This window comes from Haliotis asinina, chromosome 3, assembly GCF_037392515.1.
Source record: "Haliotis asinina isolate JCU_RB_2024 chromosome 3, JCU_Hal_asi_v2, whole genome shotgun sequence".
Taxonomy (NCBI): Eukaryota; Metazoa; Mollusca; class Gastropoda; order Lepetellida; family Haliotidae; genus Haliotis; species Haliotis asinina.
This window is the reverse complement of record NC_090282.1, coordinates 61,231,743-61,254,460: the sequence shown is the minus strand read 5'-3', so window position 1 is coordinate 61,254,460 and position 22,718 is coordinate 61,231,743. Positions and strand designations below refer to the sequence as shown.

At 39.5% G+C, this 22,718-nt stretch overlaps 2 protein-coding genes across 2 annotated transcripts; one reads left to right on the top strand and one right to left on the bottom strand.

The window, feature by feature from the left end:
• Positions 1 to 484: 484 nt before the first annotated feature.
• LOC137278279 (DNA-directed RNA polymerase III subunit RPC3-like) lies at positions 485 to 12,535 on the bottom strand. Its single transcript, XM_067810519.1, has 15 exons — positions 12,279 to 12,535; positions 11,133 to 11,394; positions 9,861 to 10,031; positions 9,546 to 9,622; positions 8,500 to 8,604; positions 7,756 to 7,848; positions 7,586 to 7,666; positions 7,037 to 7,088; positions 6,371 to 6,431; positions 5,860 to 5,926; positions 4,286 to 4,369; positions 3,661 to 3,762; positions 3,296 to 3,345; positions 2,313 to 2,462; positions 485 to 634 (listed from the first exon to the last, which is right to left on the bottom strand). The coding sequence occupies exons 1-15, from the start codon at positions 12,423 to 12,425 to the stop codon at positions 526 to 528; spliced, it is 1,611 nt and encodes a 536-aa protein (XP_067666620.1). The 5' UTR covers positions 12,426 to 12,535; the 3' UTR covers positions 485 to 525.
• LOC137278278 (uncharacterized) lies at positions 12,534 to 22,564 on the top strand. Its single transcript, XM_067810518.1, has 7 exons — positions 12,534 to 12,722; positions 14,084 to 14,315; positions 14,487 to 14,594; positions 14,843 to 14,970; positions 16,703 to 16,788; positions 18,152 to 18,232; positions 19,437 to 22,564. Exons 2-7 carry the CDS (start codon positions 14,111 to 14,113, stop codon positions 20,731 to 20,733), a joined length of 1,905 nt encoding a protein of 634 aa, XP_067666619.1. The 5' UTR covers positions 12,534 to 12,722; positions 14,084 to 14,110; the 3' UTR covers positions 20,734 to 22,564.
• Positions 22,565 to 22,718: the final 154 nt, after the last annotated feature.

The following is a 22,718-nucleotide window of genomic DNA, read 5'->3' as shown; positions in this document are numbered from 1 at the left end:
ACCGATATATTCAACTCAACCTGATTCTTTTATATTACTATAGTTGATGGCCACATAAGACTGAAAATTCACACCCAACACCAGATGTTTCATGGCAACAATATTAATGACATTGTAACATGAAAGAATCATGCAGGCCAGGGGTTCCCTTCACAAAGCAACCTTTACTAACGTTAACCTTATCTCCCATTCTTTCAAACTGCACTAAGGTTACCTTAGCGACTTAAGATTCACCTTAGTGTTTTGTGAAAAGAGGCCCAGGTTATTTTGTCCAGTTGCATAGACTCATAGACCAGTCATTCTTATGTCCACCGTCACAGGGTGAGTGAGCGAGTTTTACGATCGAACCTGACCACACAATCCCACTGTCGAAAATGTAAACACCGGAGTACCATATGTTGTCTTTGACACTGACAAGTGAGACATGCATGTACTATCCACTTTGGTTATGCAGTTTTACTTACACAGACAACAACACATCGCGGTATATTACAGTGTGTTTAATGAATGTATTTACTGTGGGTCCTAGAGGGCTTGTTTTTTCTTCATGACAGGTAGAGGTATCTTGGTGTATTCCAAATAGGTCTCCAGGAGAAACATTGTGTTGTCCAGCTGAACTTCACAGCTATCCAGCCTGAAACAAACACTGACACTTACTGAGTCAGTTAAGTTGGTGTTTACCCCACTTTTAGCAATATTCCAGCACTATCATTGCAGGGGATACCAGAAATGGGCTTCACACATTGTACTTATGTGAGGATTTGAACTGGGGTCTTTGGCTTGATGAACGATTGCTTTAACTACTAGGATACCCCCAACCGCCCCATATCAACACTGACCTCACATTGATCCACCAGGCCTTCAGACTGACTTTAACATTTTAATACTGCAGCATTTCCTTCATGTAATGGTAGACTAGTTTTTATGGTCTGCTGCCCGAGTTACGCTCATGGTGAGTGCTTTACATAAATGTTCTAACGTTAAATGTAGCAGCTATTAGATACCTGTGTCATTGAATACATACAATGTAACAATCAACATTTAAAGTTAAATGCAGGACGAGTTCAACAATGTTCAGTGTAAGCACCCCCAAAAAGCCATACACTCATCTCAAGCTATGACATAGGTATATAATGAGACAAATGAAAAAACATTGAAGCCATCCTTGTGCCATGATGCCAGTACCATAATTCCACACATTGTCTTGTATCTGAGTTACATGCTGCTGAGTCATCTCTTCCACCGAGCTTAAGTTACTGGGGACCACAGTTAACCCAGAATCCCAGAATCCCAGAATCCCAGAATGTTAATGCTATTCCAGACACACTTCCTTTTATTCTTTTGTCTTCAAAATGAAGCATCTAACCCTGTTTTCTTGAAACAAAATTAAGTTTTTACTCAAATTTCAAACTGAATTTCAAGGCTGAATTTTTAACTCAGCTGTATTTATAAAAAACAAAAGCCCACACAAACATAAGTATTCTACCCACCAAACTGAAATTTTCAACTGTTTTGTTTAATATCAATTTCAAAGGGGTTTACCTTGTGTACTCTATTTGAGGGTCCCTGGACAACAAGATAGGGGTCTCCGACACTTAAATATTATCATTAATACTAAGTTATATGTTACAATTCATTTACTGTTATTGTATTGTGTATCATGATCATCACAGTAATGAAACTGCAAGTGATATAATGCAGCTAGTAGCAAATTCAGTGAAAACCTATTGTTACTTGATCAACATTTTGTAAAAAGTATTTCAAATTTTTCTGCATCCCTATGGATGGGTTAACCTATTTAGTTGCATCCATGTCAATTTTTATGCGTATAGGATACAGGAATTTGTGTCCTGTAAATCCCTGATTTCAGTACATTCTGGGAAACGCATTTTCCTATGTTTTCTCAAATTCTTGTACAAACTCTCACATAGGTCAAAACTCAGACTTCAGTTTGTTTCAAGAAATCACAGCCTGAACAGTGTATGAAAAAGGCAAATATCAGGGCTTCAAAATGTTACCAGCCCCAAATGGATTTAACCAGAGCAGACAATATTACTCAGATGTAGGGATGTTATCCAAGGCTTTTACCACACCGTCTTGGATAGTCGGATGTGCCTTATTTCATACACTAATCTGAATCAAGTCCTTTTCTTGCCTATATAAACTAGTTTTCAAAATTAGAGTACATTTTTAGTAAAACAGTAGATGCTGCTAAACTCCTTGGCCATATTATCAGTGACTAACATACTAACAGTAACTGAGACTGTGCAGAACTCTGTGGAACATGTTTATGTAGTAATGGATCTACATACATGTTGACAGTTCTCTTGACTTTATCAAGCTGGGCCCGCTCAGGTGGTGTGATCATCTGTTCAATCTCTTCTTTCTGGGCTGCCTCTCCACCCTCCTGCTCCAGTGATGCAATGATGGCCTCCACACGCTCTTGCTTGTCCAGCAGACGTCTGCACAACAGTAAATGAACAATGCACAACAGTGGGGGGCTGGTGCACCACAGTGAGTGAGTGAGTGAGCTTTACGCCGCACTCAGCAATATTCCAGCTATATGGTGGCGGTCTGTAAATAATCGAGTCAGACAATCCAGTGATCAATGACATGAGCATCGATCTTCACAATGGGGAACTGATGACGTGTCAACCAAGTCAGCAAGCCTGACCACCCGTTGCCTCTTACGACGGCACCACAGTGGGTGGGTAATACACAACACTTTGTAGGTGGGTGATGTACAACAGTGGGTGGTGGACAACACTGGATAGGTCGGTGTACAACATTTAGTTGGTGTTGGAGAACAGTGGTTGATGTGGATGGGTGGTGCACAACAGTTTGTGAGTGGTAGACAAAAGTAGTGGGTAATGGTTTTCGCACAGTTGCCAATTAGGTGATGGCCTGTACACAATCAAGTTTGAACCAGACGTAGCATCAGTGTTTTCAGCAACATATCGACAGATATATGATGGACACAAGGTTGAGTGTGTTATGACAACTGACAAAACAACTGTCAAAGGGCCAGAGATCAGTACACAAGTTGTACAAATCAGTTCATGAGTGAACATGGTTTTACGCCGTTTTAGCACTATTCCTGCAATATCATGGCACCAAAAACCTGCTTCACACATTGTACCCATGTGGGGAATCGAACCAGAGTCTTTGGCATGACAATCAGACACTTTAACCACTAGGGTATCCCACCGCTATCAATGTTGCCCAAGGAAAACAACCTTCTGTTATAAAAGTAAGGATAATGTAATAATCACAACACACAAACATCACTTCTTACTTGTGATCAGCAACCTCCATTTCTCTTCTCATCATTGCATTTGCCAGGGCCTGAAATAGTGCTGCAGCATGTTACTGATATGAAATTTGAAGACAACAAATTCTCTCTACTATTTATAAAATACTAACAACAAAAATGACCACTTCACATTTGACTACTAGAAGCTCAACTGTTCATCTTTGTGCATGGCCCATGCCTACCCAACCACCCAACTTGTTGTCATTGTCTATTATACAGTTCATCTTGTTCACAAGTCTAACTTCCTATTTATCTTATGGTCAAAGAGTACTGCACTATTCATCTTGTGTCTACCTCATTATGAACCTTTAGGCCCAGGTTTACCTCACCGTTTGTCTCATACGAACCTTGTAGCATCTCTCCAACAACATGCGAGCCACCTGGTCAATGTCCACCTTGAACAGGTAGAATGTCCTGGATGGGGCATGGTCAGGGGTTTTGGAGATCTCCTGATCAAATAAAAACATACTTGCTCAAAAACCTCCCTTCTCTCACAGTAAAAGGTGAAGCATTTATATTCACTATGGTACATAAACGAGTTAGTTTATATAAGACAAAATTTCCCTCTTTGTTTTCACATTTTGGATACTTAAGTTACAAGTTTAACTTAACTACAACACTATCCAGGCATAAAGTGACAAAATCAAACCTGACTTATTCAAAAAGCTGTAAGAAATAATAAGAACCTGGAAAATAATCATATACTTAAGAGTAACAACTCACTAGTCCACTAGTAAAACCTTTTCACCAATACAATTCATCAACAGTTATATTAAATATCACTAAGATATGGGATATAGACCAGCAGTCATTTAGTGACAAGAAAGTGATTTGATGTTAGTGCTTGAGCATTAAGTCTTGTATCTATCAAAAGTAAACGGAAAAACAATTCCAACTGTTAATCAATAGTTTTTTTCCTTTAGTGGTAGATTCTTGCTTGTGTGTGACAAGCATGCCGAGGGCAGCCCTTACAGTGATGGACACAAAATTCTCAGCAAACATGCTGTACAACAGCTCCTTGGCTTCCTTGGCAGGGATCATGGCACACTCCTCAATCTGAAGTCATATGGATTCGATCTGAACAACATCCTTACATACAACTTTCAGGGTGCAAATAGCCTGAAATATAACATGTTTGCAAATATGCACTTTATTTGTTCTCTGAGTTGATTGTCAGTTGATACAACATTACAACCTTACACTGATACCTTGTTTGAGAACAGTAAATTCTGATATACATGTACCAGTAATCCATCATTCTTGATGTCCCATAAGGAAACATTACATCATCCTAACAATAGGCTGACTTAGAAGTATTGCCAGTTTCATATGTCTTTCTGAAACACTTTTTCTGAGATTGCCAATGAAAAATACACAGAACAGCCAACTCAAAACACATAATTAGGGGTTATCTGGCCTTCATGAATCTGGCAAATTCCTAAGAAATTGTGACAGATAACCATAACCATAACCATTTTGAAGCTTAATGGTTATACTACAGGTACTGTACAGTTCCTACCACTGTAGTGCTGAATGATAGCCCAGCAGTGGCACTGTTGCCCAAAGAGAATTGTGGTTCAAAACTGACATGGTTTACTAGGAGTAACACTCTACCCATTCCAAATTTCTACACGTATTATTCAAGGACTGAGCAAAACCCAGTACCCAGAACTGACTGCAGTGATTACTGTTTAGTCACAATGGCTACCAACAACAGACAGTCTTTGGATGGTCACTCTTAAGTCAGTTTTGACTTGCCCCATCATAGCTATCACACAACCAATTGCTAATTACAGTCGTGTCCCATTTATCCGAACCTCAGATATCCGGAAAACTCACTTTCCGAACGAAAATTCCTTAAAACTAATTCACAACGTTGTAAAATTACTCACATATCCGGTTTCCGTAACTGTACGGTCATTTTCATAGACAAAACACTAAATTATGTGGATTTTTGTCTCGTATATGCGGATGGCTGAGCACCTGTATGTTTACACACGCGATTACAGAGTGCCGAAACAAAGAAGTCAGCAGTCTTTGAAGCGTGAGAAGAGGACCCACAAGTAGACATGGCCTTGTCGGAACATCGCAATGTACTACAATCCTGTGCACAAGTTGCAACTGTGACTGCTACTGCCTATGATCTTGTGAATGTCGACAGTGACAAACTGACTGACAAAGTCCTCTCGCTTTTCTACACAGCCAGTGCAAAAGGCTATGACTGATTTCTTCAAGCGAGCAAAACTGCATGAACAGGTATGAGACATTGTATGCACTGATATTTGTGTATGTGTACCGTAATCAATAAAGATTGTGTCTGATGCCTACTATGTTCATTTCTTTGTACGTTTCTTATACATATGGCCCGTGATACAGATATCCGAAAATTCGCTTATCCGGACAATTTCAATGAAAACACAAGTGTTCGGATAAACGGGGCACGACTGTACTTGACTCGTCCAGTACTTTACAAACCGATCAGAAACATGTCAGGGATATTCACTATTAGGAAGAGGTACAGATACAGAAGTTGAAGGTATTTTCACCTGCTTCTGCTCCACATGTTTCTTCAGGAGGAGAACTCTAAACAGTCTCAAACACTTGGATCCAAACCTACAGATGAATGTGAGACACCATATTGACAATAGTATGAGCTACATAGCTTATTCATGGTACTGCTTATCATTTCCGTTCATTCACATACGTTATCAACTGATGTTTTGTTGTAGTCAATTCCATTTGTTCCCCTCAAGGACAAGGCGAAACTCAAACAAGACTTATAAACGTAAAGCTCTATTTCTGACTGAAGATGATAACTCAACATACAAGTGAACAAAATACAAATATGATATGAAGGGAAGTGATAGAGAGTTTAGTCTTGAGGCACTTTTAGCAATATCATGACTGGGTACACCAGGAATGGGCTCAATACATTATGCCCATGAGTGAAATCAGCCCCGGATCTTTAACATGATAAGTGAGTGCTTTAACCACTAGACAACCCCTTTTGAGTGAAGAAGGTGACATCAAACCCCAGGGGAAAACTACTGGTCTCACCTTTCCTGCACCACAGATTCAATGTGTGCCTTGCAGAGAGCTGTGAGAGACTTGAAGATGTCTTGCAATAGGTTAAGGCTTGCATGCTTCAGTGATGGGTCATTGTACTTGTGATCATAACATTTATAACTAACTTTACACAAGTATCAGAATTGCCAACTATGAACTGACAAATCATTTGAAAGACCATCTGATACATGTACTCAATTTTCAAACCATTTATTACACAGAATTTTGATATTGCCAAAGAGGATCAGCTATGTCAAAGACACTGTGGATTCTCTTCTAAAAACTGTCTCAAGTAGCTGACACTTAATTCAAGGTGTCAGACTGATGTCAATTATCAGTTGAGCATCCTTATCATTATGGTAAGAGAATTGATATGTCTCTTTGTGCCTTATTTTGTGTATATTACTCATTTGTCATATAAAATGATGGTAATAAGTACAGGATCTGTAACAATGAAGGTAATTCATGAAGGATAAGCAGGTGCGTAGCAAGCCAATGTTTTCGAGACCAACAAGTTGGAAACCTTTATATTTAGAAAGCATTGTGGGTTTGTCTAACCTTTTTATCAACAATCATGTGTAAGCCCAGGCTGTTTTTGGTTACAGCCCTGTTAAGTGATTAACGCTTTCTGTAACTATGGCAACAAGGGAAGGATACTGACAACATACATTCCCCCTCCACTGTCTCCCACTTTGCTGACGAAGTCACACTGAAACAAACATGGAACTTCATAGGAGCTACTAGCAGTCATGTGTCTACAAACCAGCATCTGTAACATGCTCAAAATCAAATTCATCATGACAATGATGGTGAATACTTGCATGTATCTTTAAGACAACTACAGTGAATCTGTATGGTATTGCACACACTGTGTGTCGAAAATTTGTTGACTAAATCATGGGTCTGTAGTTCGACCTTTCTGATGATATCTACTATGTTCCAAAACATAATTTCAGTTTAACACAGAACTTTAAAGACTCAGAAGGTGAGCACTGATGAGGTTTCATTGTAAACAAATTCACTTGGCATTCTTCAGTGTTCTCTTTCATAGGCAGAAACAGCACAAATCACAGGATCAAGATGAAAATCCCCAGCATTTGTCACAAAATATCTTTGGGGGACATCAGCTTTAAACATTCTTTCCAAGGACAATCATACCTTTTTTTATTTCCTACAAACATGAATGGGTTATAAGTGCACACATACAGAATCATCAGCAATAATGGACAGGTACTGTTCCAGAACTCGCAAGGTCATTCCCTGGTCTTTGGGCAGAGCTTGGGAAATCTGAAATATGAGATTGGGAGCATTAATTCACGGCTTAATACAAAAAGGCAGGACCCTGATACAATGAAATTCTCTCAGTTCATCATTACCTCATTGATCGACATCGGCATTGTAACAGGGGCTGACTGCTCTGTCCTTACTTCACTGAGACGAAGCATGGTGCGTACAATCTCACCAGCTTTCTGAAAATAGTAGAAGTCAATGTATTTCCATATTCATGACAATAAATAATGGGTTCATATTCGGTATCAGAACAGCCTGCCCAAAACCCCAAAGAAAAATTCTTCTAGGATATGTGGAATTATCTCCAGTGTGTAAATAATCAAGTCTTGATCAGATAATCACATGACAAACATGACTAGCATCAACACATCAACGGTGTCTGTCAGCCTGATGGTCTGGTCTAACATTTCAGTGGGGGAATAATTTGTGACGACATTGACAAAAGACAAGTCAATGGGAACGTCAGTTCTAGAATGAAACCAGTCTTGAGTGGTCTGGGGAGTTTATCTGAAGAAGATGGATACACAATGTTCTAGATAAATAGGGATGCTTTCAACAATATTTCAGTACATTCATTACAACATGGGATAAAATCTACAACAGATCTACACCACTGAAACACCTACAAAAACATGGTCCTAGGATTACAATCAGGACAGATAAGGGATTTAAACCAAAGACATAAAAATCCTGGCTCTGCTAATGTATTTAACTGCACAGACGTCGTACTCTTAGTAATATGTAACAGATAAAAGAACAGTAGAATTTGGGAGACAGAGAATTGTTTCATCTGTTTGAAGTTTGTATTGAACGTAATCCGATCCCCAAACCTTGTCTATCTTGTTACAAACAGCATCAATGATAGCCTGGTCCCGGAAGTGCTGGTGGAAGCGGTCGAAGTTCACCTGCCAGTACAGACCATCGTCAAATGGAACCTGTAATTAGTCAATGCCTCTGTTATCATTCACACTTTTTCAGAAAACACTCTTCATTGAAAAACTTGACAAAAACAATACATTCTATCACAGTTGGTCTTGGCATGTCTGCTAACAGTCATGTGCCTTCGGTTAGGATGCTTATTTGTCATCTCTTATAACAAGCACGGGTTACTAAAGACCAGTTCTTAACCAGATCTTCACTGGTCACAACAGGATGAATTACTGTGGTGTGTGGTACTGTGCATAGAGCTCAGGTCACAAATCAGTTGAAGTTAAGCAACTTTTATGCACCGACAGTCCTTGAATGGGTGATTGTGTGTGACAGCTTGACTGCTGAGAGTTTCTAGCACTTCAGTCCTACCCCGCCAAGAAGCTCATGTGATACATGTGGTCTCACCTTAGGCAAGGGAGTTTGTCTGAAAACTTCCACTGTTCACCCAGCAGAAAATGGGTACCTGGTAGGATAAGTCATGTGACTGTTAACCTTCTAGCGCCTCACAGGCAGCTTGGGTTACCGTGGGTAACAATAATCAGACAGTGTGCTTTGAGCATCCTTATGTGTGAAATGAGCAGGATATGAAATCCAGAAAGGCATGCTTGAAAAATTCATATTATTATTAAGCACAGTTTGTCTGGGCAACACACACTTCTTCTGGGCAAAAAGTGAAAAATTAAGTAAAATGTGCAGATTTCTAAGTTGCCTCACACTCAGCATTGACACTGAGGTTGTGGTATCAGACCCAGAATACTGAGGTGTAAACTTATGAAGTTAAAGAACACAAACTAATATTCAAGCAGCTGATGGCTATTGGACTCTGGAGAGCGGAATTAAAATGTAATTTCATCTCACCATGTCCTTCAGAGGTTAGATACTTTAAAAAAAATTGAATTCTCGGTATATAATTGGAATAATCAATTAAAATTATCAACGAAATGACCTCTTTTTCTCCTTCTTCAGTTCTGAGTTTCTTGGTTGGGTTAGAGTGGTCATCAACTGACCGCTTCCTCTTGGGACCTGAAATTGCACAGCCATTTCTTATATTCATGTCACCAATAATGCCATGTATTAATGGAAATGTGTGAAAGTAATAACATTAATTATTTTTGACAGAAGAAAACAATTCCTTTTAAACTGAAAAGAATCCCTTCTGGCACACGACATGAGGAAAATCTACATCATTCTTCAATTACAATTTCTGTAATGGCAAGATAACAGCAAAACATAAGTATCAGGGATTGTAGGACATACTAACCATCGGCATCTGTCGGGGTTTGGAACATTTCCTCTCTGTTCTGTGGTGACTGAAGGGAGATAACTCTGTCATTATCATCTTTCACAGGCTCCAAGCTTCTGTGCAAAAAGTGAGTTCTCACCAAACTTGAAAACTTGTCCTTAACTAGAGACATGTTGATTTTAGGATGACCTGTAGACATAAGACATAAATATTAAACACAAATATGAAGAAAAGAAAACAATCATGACTGAATTCTGCTTAGAACAGTCTGAACCATGTATTAGTTTAACTGCATCAATATGCAAGAAATCCTGTGACACAGAAACAATGAACAGAGACAAGCAAAAAATCAACATTTTCATCATGATGATTACCCCACTATAAGGAGTGGCCAGATTAATCAATTATTATGTTAATGTATCCAAGGGTTCCACCTGACAACATAAGACATGTATTTATCAAAATGTTAACACTTGTTCCTGCAAATGTGTGCGTTCTCACTATAAGTTAGTAAAACAAGCTGCACACATCTGTGTCCCTGATATGTGACTATGGGCTGTCACATTACATTAGAAAAACAGCCTGTTGTTGGTTTATAGTGCTAGCTCACTGAGATGCCTTGTTGCAGCTACGCATGACACATTGCACTAACTCCGAGCCAACCATTCCTTGTTTTACCCAGGCAGGGAACAAAAAGTACCATATTTTAACATCTTTTGGTATGACATGGTTGGATATCTAACCCACAATCTTCCTCTCTTTGGGTGGATGCTCTACCCACGACACCACAGAGGCAGATATTGCTTTGAAAAACCTGCTTACTGGGGACTAGGATCCATAGTCTGTTGCTCTTTTTCAACAACGAAGTGAGTGATATAATGTCAAGAGGTGTTGGATTGTCATTATTAAATAATATATATGGAGGTCATGTATGTGAAATTTGAAGTGAGTGGTTAAAAACAGAATGACTTGAATCAAACCATTTTGCTGAGCCAAGTCCTCAGAATATTCCATCTAAACTCTGACGCTTTCATTAATCATCCAAAGTGAAAAAAATACTTCTGTAGTAACAGTTATTCCAATGGAGATTCCAAATTAGAACTGATTTAGAGCACCCTGTTTAGGAGCTGGATTGCCTGTTCCAGACTAGATTAATCACAAGCCACTGTCATACAGATGGAAATTGGAATACTGATGGAGTGTGGCATTAAATAACCATCAGGCCAAACTAACAGCTACACCTCATGATCAAATTGATATAAACCCAATAAAACAAATGTCTGCACACACCTGATGCTTCCAGTGCTTCATTGAGACGCTCTGTGACCTTGGAAACAACACCACTCATGAGACCTTGACCTCCCTGTAGTAGTTCCTCCACCATGAGTTCCGCAGCGTCTCCGTACAGAGTCTTTGCACAGTATATGTACTTAGGGTATCTAACGTGCCACAAAATTCTATCACAGGAGATACCATATTCAATGACAGATTTCTTGTTTTGCTCAAAGTGAACTATATTTTGATGACTCAGCACCCACAACACTCTCTTCACCTGGAGAGAAAACATACAAATCACAACAACTCTGAATCATTATCTTTCCACAGGTTTAGTCAATTTGTATAGGTGTGCGTACATTAATCCACAAACAGTTGGTTAGTAACCATGTATCAGGATATAAAAAAATGCAGATATAACAGAATTGAATGTGGATGCTGTGAACTTAACAAAATTCAATATCTATAATTCTTTAATACTTGAAAATGTTATAACATCTGTATCATCAGACAGAGGTCATATATGGTTATATGGTCTCTGCATCAGATTGTATGCTTTCAGATGGCAGGGTGCTGTTAAATACAAGGAAATATTTATGAGACAGCTCATTTTCACCTCGTGACATGTTTTATGATTTTAATATAACTTTGGAGCACCACTAATCATGGTAACCTTCCAGTTACAAATGTACTTGCTAAATAAAATTTTCACTTCCTGATAGGGTGAACCTTTAGAATACAGCACCGCAACTTATCGTGAAGACGTTTGGCTTAGGTTAACCAAACCTAACCCTAATAGGACAAATTGTTATGGATAACAACTTCTTTATTGAGCAAGTGCGAGTGCGGATTCTTGTACTTTTGTCAATACAGTTCTTAGAAGTTTTGGTCAAATCTGCCTGTCCATTGTTAAAGAGTTGACAAACCAAAAGCACAGTGAGAACCACCTAGAATTGTTACCCAATATCGAGGCTTAATTAACACTTAAGTAAAAGGGAGCCACGTAGTTCAGCTAGCTAAACAAGCTAGCTGAACAAGGAGCCACGGTGATAAGTCTACTTCTGAACCTATGGAAATCTAGAGTTGCTTCAATTGCCATGAGATGAATAGTCACATGGCTCTTCTTGCATCAGTGTCTCCGATTTTGTTAGGTTCACTTACACTGTTGTGAGGAATTTTAGTGTCTGTCGTTATTAAACGGAGAGGGCACGCTCCCTTGGCCATAAGATATTTTCCTATTTTGTAAGGAAGTTCTCCATACAGGTCTTTCAATATGCGAGCGCATAAATCATTTTTACTGCGAGACATTGTGCTAGGTCCCGGTGTCTCACGCCACACTATGTAATTTGGAACCGGAAGTTTTCTTCTTGCAGGAACTCCTAACAGTAAAGTAGCGACGCCCCCTGTACGGTGTCCCTTCTATTGTATGACGATAGTGCATCGAAGCAGAGTTTGCGATACGCGCGTCCAACGCGTGAAACTTCCGAGATGTTTCTCTGTATTGTTCTAGATTAGCGACGGTAGTTCTTAAAGGGCATCGTTTCGTAGGTGTTTCTGCTTGCAGTAATTAGGAAGCCTTTAGCAATACTATTTATCACATTTGCAGTAAGTATTTCTGTAGTTTGAACTTACCCCAGGCGTTTCAATGGGCGGTGAAGGATAGGTTTCTATCATGAGCACAAACGATCTGGTTGGGTGCTGATTGTATGAGTTTTCTTTACAACTAACACATTAGAATTATACTGTCTATGCCAGGATGACAATCGCATAAAGTACTGCGAATAAACCATTGATACAATATACACGGTGTTTCTTTTGGTCAAAAATGTTGGAGATTGGATATGATTAAGTCAATAATTCTGAAGGTATTGTTTGACTGGCAGTTTAGATTTGAAGTTGATGAGTTGAAAAAAACCAGTTAGGATATTTTATGGATGATAGTTTCATTATCATACATGTGCTATGATGTGCCAAGTTGATAAAGTTGCTTATTCTGTTGTGATACAAGAGTTTATGGGGACATCAGTCACGTCATATTGATGTTGAGTGATATAGATATATTCATCTATTTCACACAAAAATATCATAAGTTTCCTCCAAAAATAATATTGATGACATCGTATATCCAAAACTGTAGCCACTTGCCACATCCTGGTATTTTGTATGTGGTTTTGCCAATGAGCCATGCTTTTCCCTCCACACTGGGAGAGAATGTTTTGATCACGTGGCTTCCTATTTGATACATAACCTGTAACTATTAGATGACTGATCTTGCTGAATTTCGCTTGCCATTTTTTGTTAAACGGATAATTGATTTTGCATCTGAAGTGGTATTAGCAACCTAGGGTAAATAATATTGATGTTTATTTGCACTTTACACAACTTAACTTCACGATTTCAATTGTCAATAAAACGTCATCTCACAACAGAAACTGGGCATCCACCCTACCAATGAAACTGTTTGTACTCACCGATCACACACATACTTCCCCGATATAGCACAAGCAATGTAATCATCGAAATCACCAGAAGGTGGAATTCAGCTCACTTTGGGATATAATAAAGAAGTTGTCATCCACCAAACACATGGTTAAAATAACACTGATGACACGATCCTTCAACTGGTCTTATTAGTACATATCACTGTCTCAGTTCTGAGCCTCATCAGGTATTTGATGCCAAACTTGAATAGGCACACAGTTAATTGTGTGAATTGTTAGTAACAGTCTCATCTAAAAGCTGTAGTGTCAGTGGAGATGACTTATTGATTTCATCTTCTCCATCATGGATGATCTGGTCCATCCTGATGAAATGTTATTTTACACCAAAGGTGTGGCATGTTGATAATATCAGTCACTGATCTGTCTTGCCTGGTATAAATTATATGCAATCTACCATGTTGTAGTTTAAATATTGCTGCCTGAAGGATAGAACAAAAAATTTAACCAAGCTAAATTGTGTTTCAGATTTTGTGGGAAAAACTACATTAGGCAATGTCTGTGAATTATGCTGCTGGCTTGTCTCCGTATGACAACAAGGGCAAGTGTGGGATGCCAGAGAAGTATGACCCACCTGACATCTTAGAATCCAAAATCAGAGAGTTAGCTGAAATGATAAGGACTAGTCGTCATTTTGTTGCTCATACAGGAGCTGGTATTAGCACTTCAGCTGGAATCCCAGACTTCAGAGGTCCCAAAGGTATTAAGAATTTGAGTTTTTACTTTGCTTCCAATGTTCTGTAACTGTGAGAATGTTAAATAAATGACAGAATACCTAACCACAAGACCTGACTTGTACTTGTTGGCAGCCTGATTCTGTGACACTTGTATTTAGTCAGTTATTTTTTATGTACTGTTCTCTTTATTCCAGGTGTTTGGACCCTTGAGAAGAAAGGTGAACAACCACATTTTAATGTGACATTTGAGTCAGCTCGTCCCACTACTACACACATGGCACTTGTTGCTTTGGAGAAAAAGAGTGAGACACATCTTTCCCTAATAAATAAGTAAATTTTAGAAGAAAATCTCTAAAAGAAAGTCTGAAAATCTATAAAGCTACATTGCTGTAATAAGAACAATAATAATAGTCAGTTTGGGCTGCACTTTTCTGTTCTCAATGTCAAGATACATAAACCAAGGATTTGACAGCAGTGTATTTTGTTTTTGAAGCAAATCATGTTTTGATCATGTGGTTTGAACTTTACATTTGTTGATATTTTCCTTTAGATATACTGAAGTACACAGTGAGTCAGAATGTGGATGGACTACAAATCCGCTCTGGGTATCCTGTTAATCGACTCTCTGAACTCCATGGGAACATGTTTGTGGAAGAGTGTAATAAATGTGGCACTCAGGTGACTGTACAAAATTACATGGCACTCCTCTTTCTGTCTTTGTCAGTTAAATCAATCTCTTTATCACCATGATCATATACAGGTGTTGTATTGATTAATGGTTACTCCTAGGTGTAGAAACATTTGGAATTATGCGAGAATTACTTTTAAGTCTGAGAATTTTCTTAGACCTAGTTATGAAACCTCTTCAGACTGAAGCGTACACTTAGAGTGACCAAATATTAGGGGTCCCCTCCAGTGATATTCCAGTAATGTTGCAAAAAGTGGCATGAAAGAAAACTCACTCACTCAATCTCAATCTGAGTGCCAGATAGAGCATTTGCTGGTGACAGTGGTAAGCTATTTTTAGAATGACAGTATGGGTCATGTGACACAGACTCACAGATGGAGTCAGGCTCCATACTCTTTCCACAGAGATTACTTGTCATATCTTTTTATGAATCTCTGTTTTAATAAATCAACAAATCCCCTACCAGCAAGAGAACGCAACACTAATTAACGCCTGTCATACCATCCAATCAGAACATGTGTCACTTTGACTTAGATCCAACTTGATTATAATACAAGCAAAAATGAGACCACAAATATACCTCCTCTGTAGGGAACTTGTGTTGTTGTGACACACAATAGCTAGCATGTCTGTTGTCAACGATTGTGATGGAGACGGCATTGATGCTCCCTAACATGACTGACCTCTGTCTAGAAAAAACATTTGTGCATCACGCTGGTGAAGAGGTTCTAGTTTTCCTGAAGCACACGGATATTACCAAGGCCTGGCGAGTGATCTCTTTTGAAACAACATCACTGATTCCACAACTAACTGGAAGCTTTCACGAATCTTGAACACTTGCACCATGAAAGAGACATGTTAGAAAAGAGGTTCATAGGAAGATATGACAAGTAACCTCTGTGGGAAGAGAATGGAGGGGCTCTTGCATAGAGAGAGATGTCATCTGAGAACTAGGCATGGTAAGCAGCTTTGATGGGCCACATGGTTTTCAACCGGTTTCATGTGTTACACTGTTTAACATAGTAAATATGAGTTGTAACAGTAATGGACCTGACTAAAGAAGTGGACCAATGCTCAGAGTTTGCGGAACCTATGGATAGTATACTGGACAAAATAAGTTGTGGAGATTGGCATTTTTATGATTGATTCTTTAACGGTGCATCAATGAGTAGATAGATCATTATTCATAATTTCAAAATTTACATACATCCCTAACTATTTTCGTCAAGTATATATCATTTTAAGATGTTGGTGAAGCTTGTTTGTTTTTTGCTTTATGTACCTGATGTTCCCTGTGAAGATTGGGATTAGAAGTGATAACCATCAACCATGTTTGTTGTATAAGGGGTCTAATACATAGTAATAGGCTGCACTGGTCTGGCTGGTTTGGTTGATGTATGTGTATATCCCCTTTGCATAGACCAAGGCACATTGTCCCAGTCACAGTATTGTGTGGTTAAGTTTAAGTTATTTCCAGAATACAGCCATACAGTAGGAATATTGCTGACTGTGGCATTAAACAAGCAACAAATAAACAAAACAAAGTTGAAAACACATATGTATTGATCGAATCAGCATGTGTCAAGTGTTCTGAAGATGTTCTATATCCACTCAATTGCCAAGTTATCATTGATGTTTGACTAATATTGCCACAGGTTTCACAGTGTATTGAAAGTTACCATGGTAACCTGTCTGTATGATCTGATCCCCGATTGTTTGCAGTACATACTAAGCACCTGTACGCCAACCATGGGGTTGAAGCTGACTGGGAGGAGCTGTACCCAGTCTAAAACCAGGGGGCGCTGCAGGTAAATGAAGATAAACATCCCCATGCTTGAGGGCGGTGATATAGCCCTTTAGCCAGTCTTTCATGTTGGACTGTGTATTCTAATGTCCAATAGTAACATGTCTGATTGCTAGTCATACTTCAGTTTCTAAGCAGAGATGTGTTGTGGGAAGTGGCATGGATTTCATAATTTGGCTCTTGAAACATAATTACTGATACATTACCATGAATTACAAAATAGGTCCACAGAACAAATACTGTTGCTTGTCCTGGTAAGACTGATCTTACATTTAATGTTGCTGTCTGATTGGCTGAGTGCTCTTCTATTATTTTCAGTGCGCCCCGTGTACAAGCGAGGTGCATTGCAATACACCCTGCTGCCAATAGCAATTCATGTGGTACTTCATGGTAGTTACATTTTTATCTAAAATAAAATTAAATGATGTACAGAAATTACTGATGTTATGCGAATACAAATCAATGGAAGGGAGAGAACTTAATATCTGTTCTTCTTGTGTCGTGGCTACAAAAACTTTTGACACTCTTTCCAATGAATAAATTTCAACAAAACGTTCAAATGTATGTAGCAGGGCGTGGAGTCATCCCAAAGATGACATTCTTACCTTGTCAGCTTGCTGACGGGGTTAACTTCTTTGGTCATGTGGACAAGGCATCCGACTTCGGATCAGAAGGTCCATCATTCGAATCCCAGCACAGGACTCGGAAATTTTGTGGCCCCTACATGTAGTCCATGTGAATGTAAAGAAGGGGAACTACAATTTACATCGCAGCAACTTTACTATAACAATACCCACGAGGAATAACAGCAAGATGCAAGAGTCAAATCATTTGATTCACACATGTTGGCTGAAGTGTAATGATTTTACTGTAATTGAGCAATGATGTCATGTTTGAATCAGTTATGAGCACTTAGTCCAAAACTCCAAAACAGCATGTATAGTTTCTTTTTGACCCATCAAGGTCCCGAGGTAGAATAGACCATCACCAACCCATGCTTGCCATAAAAGGCGACTCGTAATGGGATCGGGTGGTCAGGCTCGCTGACTTGGTTGACACGTCATCAGTTCCCAGTTGCGCAGATCTATCCTCATGTTGTTGATTACTGAATTGTCTGGTCCAGACTTGATTATTTACAGACTCATATAGGTGGAATATTGCTGGGAGTGGTGTAAAACTAAACTCACTCACTCACTCACTGGTCCCTCGAGGCACCTTCAATGTTTGTTTATGTTTCCCTCACCCTTCATGCTCAGGGAACATAAACAAACATTGAGGGTACAACCCATGCCTCCCTCAAAAACCAGTGAACAACTTACAATGTAATGATTTGATGGTAACATTCAAGTTTCTCAATTTCTGTGTAGAGGTAAGCTGACGGATACCATCTTGGATTGGGAGGATTCACTCCCTGAACAGGACCTCAAACAGGCAGAGATAGAATCCAAGTAAGCAGTCAAAAGTTTCTATATCTTTGTATATATGATACCCTTCCTAAATGTTTGTGTTGTGCAACCCTCTCCAAATAATTGTCTATATCATCTGATTGGTCTTGTTAGATCTGGTAGCATATCGAAATGAGAGCCATGGACATATAGAGGATGTTTGAGAGGTACACAAGTGTTCAACACTGTATGACTTCTTATACATAACTTCCAGAACAGGATAGCATTGTACAAAACATCCTTAGTGTTGTAAATCTGTTTTAAGGCATGAAAATGGGTGGTGTGATCCACTGCAGTGGTAAGATCACTAAGATTGTATAATGATACTGTGTTCTTTTCTTCTTGCTCTCATTTAGAGTTGATTCTTGTGTTACTCTAATAACAGTCAGAGTAAATTTAGTCTCAGTATTATTCGTTACACTTCTTCACTGAGTCAAACAAACCCTAATTTGAGGTCACATCAGGTAATCTTGAGATTGACCAATGAGAACACAGCTTAACTTGAAAAGTTTGTACCCGATCAATTCTGAATGCTATTTTTCTGCATGATCGCTTCTGGGTGATTCACATGGAGCAAGCCTCTACAGTGAGTAAACAGTCTGTGATAATAGCAGGTCAAATATCTGTTTTTATGTTTGTTGAGAGATCGGTGTCAGTAACTGAGGAATATTTGTAAGTCCTGCCAAACCCTGGACAGTAGCTGTTGTCTGATACGTTATATACGTTCAGCAGTTGTGCCTTTGATTGGATGGTCATAGGTCGCTCAAATGATAACAGCTGACACTAGGATTTGTTAGACTCATTGTAGCAGAGAAACGAATAATACTGAGTCTAAGTTTACTTAGACTGACTCTGATAGTAAATATCTTCAGCATTTATAGAATGGGATTTCTAGGCCAACTCCACTGCTTGTCATTAGGGCTGGCTAAACATGTATTAATTGATGTGACAGATAGAGGATTCTTTTGGCAGAGTTTGATGTGCAGTCCATAACTTTTGTTCAGATACCCTGGTTTGTCTTTTTCATGGTTGCATAATTAGAAAACACACTGCAACAGTGTCTTCGCAATCTGGTAAGTGATGCTGTGTTTGGTTGGATAGTTGGCATGACCAGTAATGAGTGACCCACAAAAGAGTGTAGATCAGTAATGCAAAAAAGATCTGATTTTATAGAGACTGTAAATGTCACTTTGGTTTCTCGTCGCAGGAAGGCAGACCTCAGCTTGTGCTTGGGCACGTCATTGCAGATTGTCCCAAGTGGGAACCTACCTATGATGACCGTGGGTAGTGGAGGCAAGCTAGCTATCATCAATCTTCAGCCCACTAAACATGATAAATATGCCAAGCTAAGAATATGGGCATATGTGGATGAAGTCATGACCAGAGTGTGCAAGATTCTCAATGTGGATATTCCAGAATTTGAACGTCCAGTGGTTACATTGACTTCAGAACACTCAAAAAGCAACAAAATATCAAACTATGTGATTCTGGACAAAGAACTGTTGCCGGATTACAAAGGTTACATCAAAGGTTGGTCTGGCCAAGGTTCAGTACAAGGAAGTGATAATGGAAGCAAAGAACAAACAGAGGTGTCAGAAAATAAAAAATCATTGAAAAGTGAGTCCAGATCATCATCTGATTTGACTGGCAAGGAGAGTGAAGTGAAGGATTTTAAATCATCAGGTTCTAAACTTTCAGTCCGGCCTGAGGTTTCTCCCCCTAAGCCTTCCACAACAAAGCCAAGTCAGGATCCACAACCCCTCAAAGATTTCAGTCGGGAACGAGTGGTACAGAAACTGATAGAGCAGCAGATATTGGATGAAGGAACTTCACAGCAGACTATAGCCGTAGTTGACCAATCAGGACAGGTGTTACAACCGAGCCCCAGCTCATTACCTAATCAACAAGTGGTTTATCCTCCTGTGACACAAAACTGGACAAATCCTCCACCAACAGTTCAACCTGAAATGACTTACACCCACAAACGGTTTGGAGAGTTACCACTGGACAGTGTCCAGTATCAACAAACAGTGCCTTTGGGTTATGGACAGAGTAGCATCGGCATGGCAGCAGTCCACCCATCAATGCAGGCTCCACAAGCCTTACAGGGAGTCCATCAGCCTCTGGTGCACACCACACAGCAGGCTCAGCTACAGATGCCACCACAGCAGCCCCATCTTCAGCCACACATGCAGGTTTCTGTATCTCTTCCTGGTGTACAGACACAGGGTGGGCATGGGCAGCTGCAAGGGACACACTCAGAGGTGCAGACTGCACAGGTCCAGGTGCTCAACTCACAGACTCACACACATCAAGGTCACAGTTCACACAACTTGACCTTGACCTCCAATACAGCACAGCATCCTGTAGATCAAGCTGTCAGTTTGGGATCAGGGATCCCTGGATTTCACAACAGTCAGAATGACCAGTTTCAGCCACCAGATGCAGGGGAACCTAGCGCCAAGACTCGCAGGATGAATGAAAAGACATATATCAGCCTCTAAATTTGAACTAATGGGCACCATTAATTAATTAGTAATGATCTAAGTAGCAACAAGGTTGAAAGAGGTTGTAACTGAGGAAATAGTGATGCATACTGTCTTTGCCTTCTGCTTGTTACAACATGGATTTTCATTGTGGTCAATCAGTTTCCCAGCTATGACTGTCATGATTTCATAAAACCATCGTACAGTAATGATGGTTGCTCTTTAGTTGTGCTATAGTGACTTTATTGTCCCAGTGGCTTGTGTGAACCTACCATGATGGGAATCTCTGTGCAGTCTGTGTAATCCTTGCACTCTCCTACCCAGAGTTCCATGCAGCCAGCCAGCATAGTATCTCTGCCACAGGCCAGAAAGATGTGACGATTCCTCACATCTTACTCAGTCCATTTAGTATTATGTACACAATTTCTTGACTTCTGTATTTTTTATGAGTCTACACATCTAATTAAACATCGTTGTAAAATGGTTTAGTTTCACTGAGAAACTATCCTAAAACGTGTAACACTATTTCGATTCGCGCAGCGATCCTTTGTTTACATGGGTTGTACAGCTCCACGTGCTGTCATCAAAGCTTTATGGAGAGCAAACGATGCAGCTGGTTGAAATATTAATACGCAATGTCATAAACTTGTCGAATATTTACATAACAGTGTAAAACAATATGGAAACCTCACCAAATCGCTTGCGTTATGCCAGCCTCGGCCTATTTATGAATCTGCGCGTTTGTTTACAAACATGAGAAAAGTCTGGTCCCATGATATGCAAATTAGCCTGTGGCAGTGATGTTATGCTAAGTCATAGCTGCGCTGGAGTGTGTAATCCTTGCTCATGTTTTCAGAAACTGTCTGGATCCAGATTGGTATGGGTTTAGTCAGGTGGACTACATTTTATTACTCACCCTTGGAAGATACTGAGGTGTAATATAGTTATGGCAATATTACATTTGTGTAATGCCATCAGACATATGGGGGTATAATGGTTTACAGTTACGACACCACATTGCTAATACATCTCGTCACAATAGTATTAGACCTTGCTTGACTCACAGAAAGCTGAGAGTCATAACAGTGAAGGGCAATATCTGAGTTAATGTAGGCGAGTAATAAACAGAATACTAAAGTCGCCTCTGTGAAATACATTATTAGTAAACCTGTGAAAGATGCAGGATCACATCATTAGCTCATTTACAAAAAATTACTTACCTAGAAGGTCATTTAGCCTCCTCAATGCAATGTTCAGTCATTCTCCAGGTGGAGCTGGTCCCAGGTACAAGGAGCAGAAAGGTCCAGCACAACAGGCATCTTGGTACAGCTTGGTGTAGCATTGCAGCTCCAACAGCTCCAAGAGTCCATCCATCTTGGTCAGGGCCGCCTACTAGTTTTGTGGTTAAAACATTGGCTTGTTAAGGCCCAGGTCCAAATCCCCACATGAGCACAATGTGTGAGCCCCTTTCTGGGTTCCTGCCCTGGTATTTCTGGACAAAAAGAGGCATAACACCATACATAGTCACTCACTCCACCTTGCTGGTCATGTTTATGTGTCAATTTCATTTTGGCTGTTTTAAGGAAACATCACATTTATATAGGATGTATGTTGTTGGGTGGCCAGGTGTTGTTATTTCTACATTTCGGTATGTATCAAGTTATTTTTATAAGTACAATAAGCCCAGTTGAGTTTGAAGTGTTCAGAATCAATGTTGCTATGTTATTACATAGGTAGATCTGATGCTGCATTGTGAATATCACACATTGTGTGATCCTGTAGACAGAACTTTACGTATAATTGTATAATTACTGTAAACATGATAAACTATGAAATATGTTCACTATTTTCTTTGCTTTGTCTTGTCATGGAGTGTTGACGTCACTCACTTTGTGTGAAGCATATTGCTAAATGTCGTTCAGTGTTTCTACAGTGGAAATATAGGAAGGAACAATCTATTCTACACACAGCTATATACCAACCATGCCTGTTTCACACAATTA

Bases quoted from the DNA above. Each gene is read 5' to 3' on its own strand.
- LOC137278279 (XM_067810519.1), bottom strand. From the start codon at position 12,425: ATGTCTCGCAGTAAAAATGATTTATGCGCTCGCATATTGAAAGACCTG. The intron at 7,849-8,499 runs GTTTGGGGATCG...TACTATTTTCAG, and splicing joins TTTGTAACAAGATAGACAAG to AAAGCTGGTGAGATTGTACG. The intron at 5,927-6,370 runs GTGAGACCAGTA...ATTCATCTGTAG, and splicing joins GAATCTGTGGTGCAGGAAAG to GTTTGGATCCAAGTGTTTGA.
- LOC137278278 (XM_067810518.1), top strand. From the start codon at position 14,111: ATGTCTGTGAATTATGCTGCTGGCTTGTCTCCGTATGACAACAAGGGC. The intron at 14,595-14,842 runs GTGAGACACATC...ATTTTCCTTTAG, and splicing joins TGTTGCTTTGGAGAAAAAGA to ATATACTGAAGTACACAGTG. The intron at 14,971-16,702 runs GTGACTGTACAA...GATTGTTTGCAG, and splicing joins GTAATAAATGTGGCACTCAG to TACATACTAAGCACCTGTAC.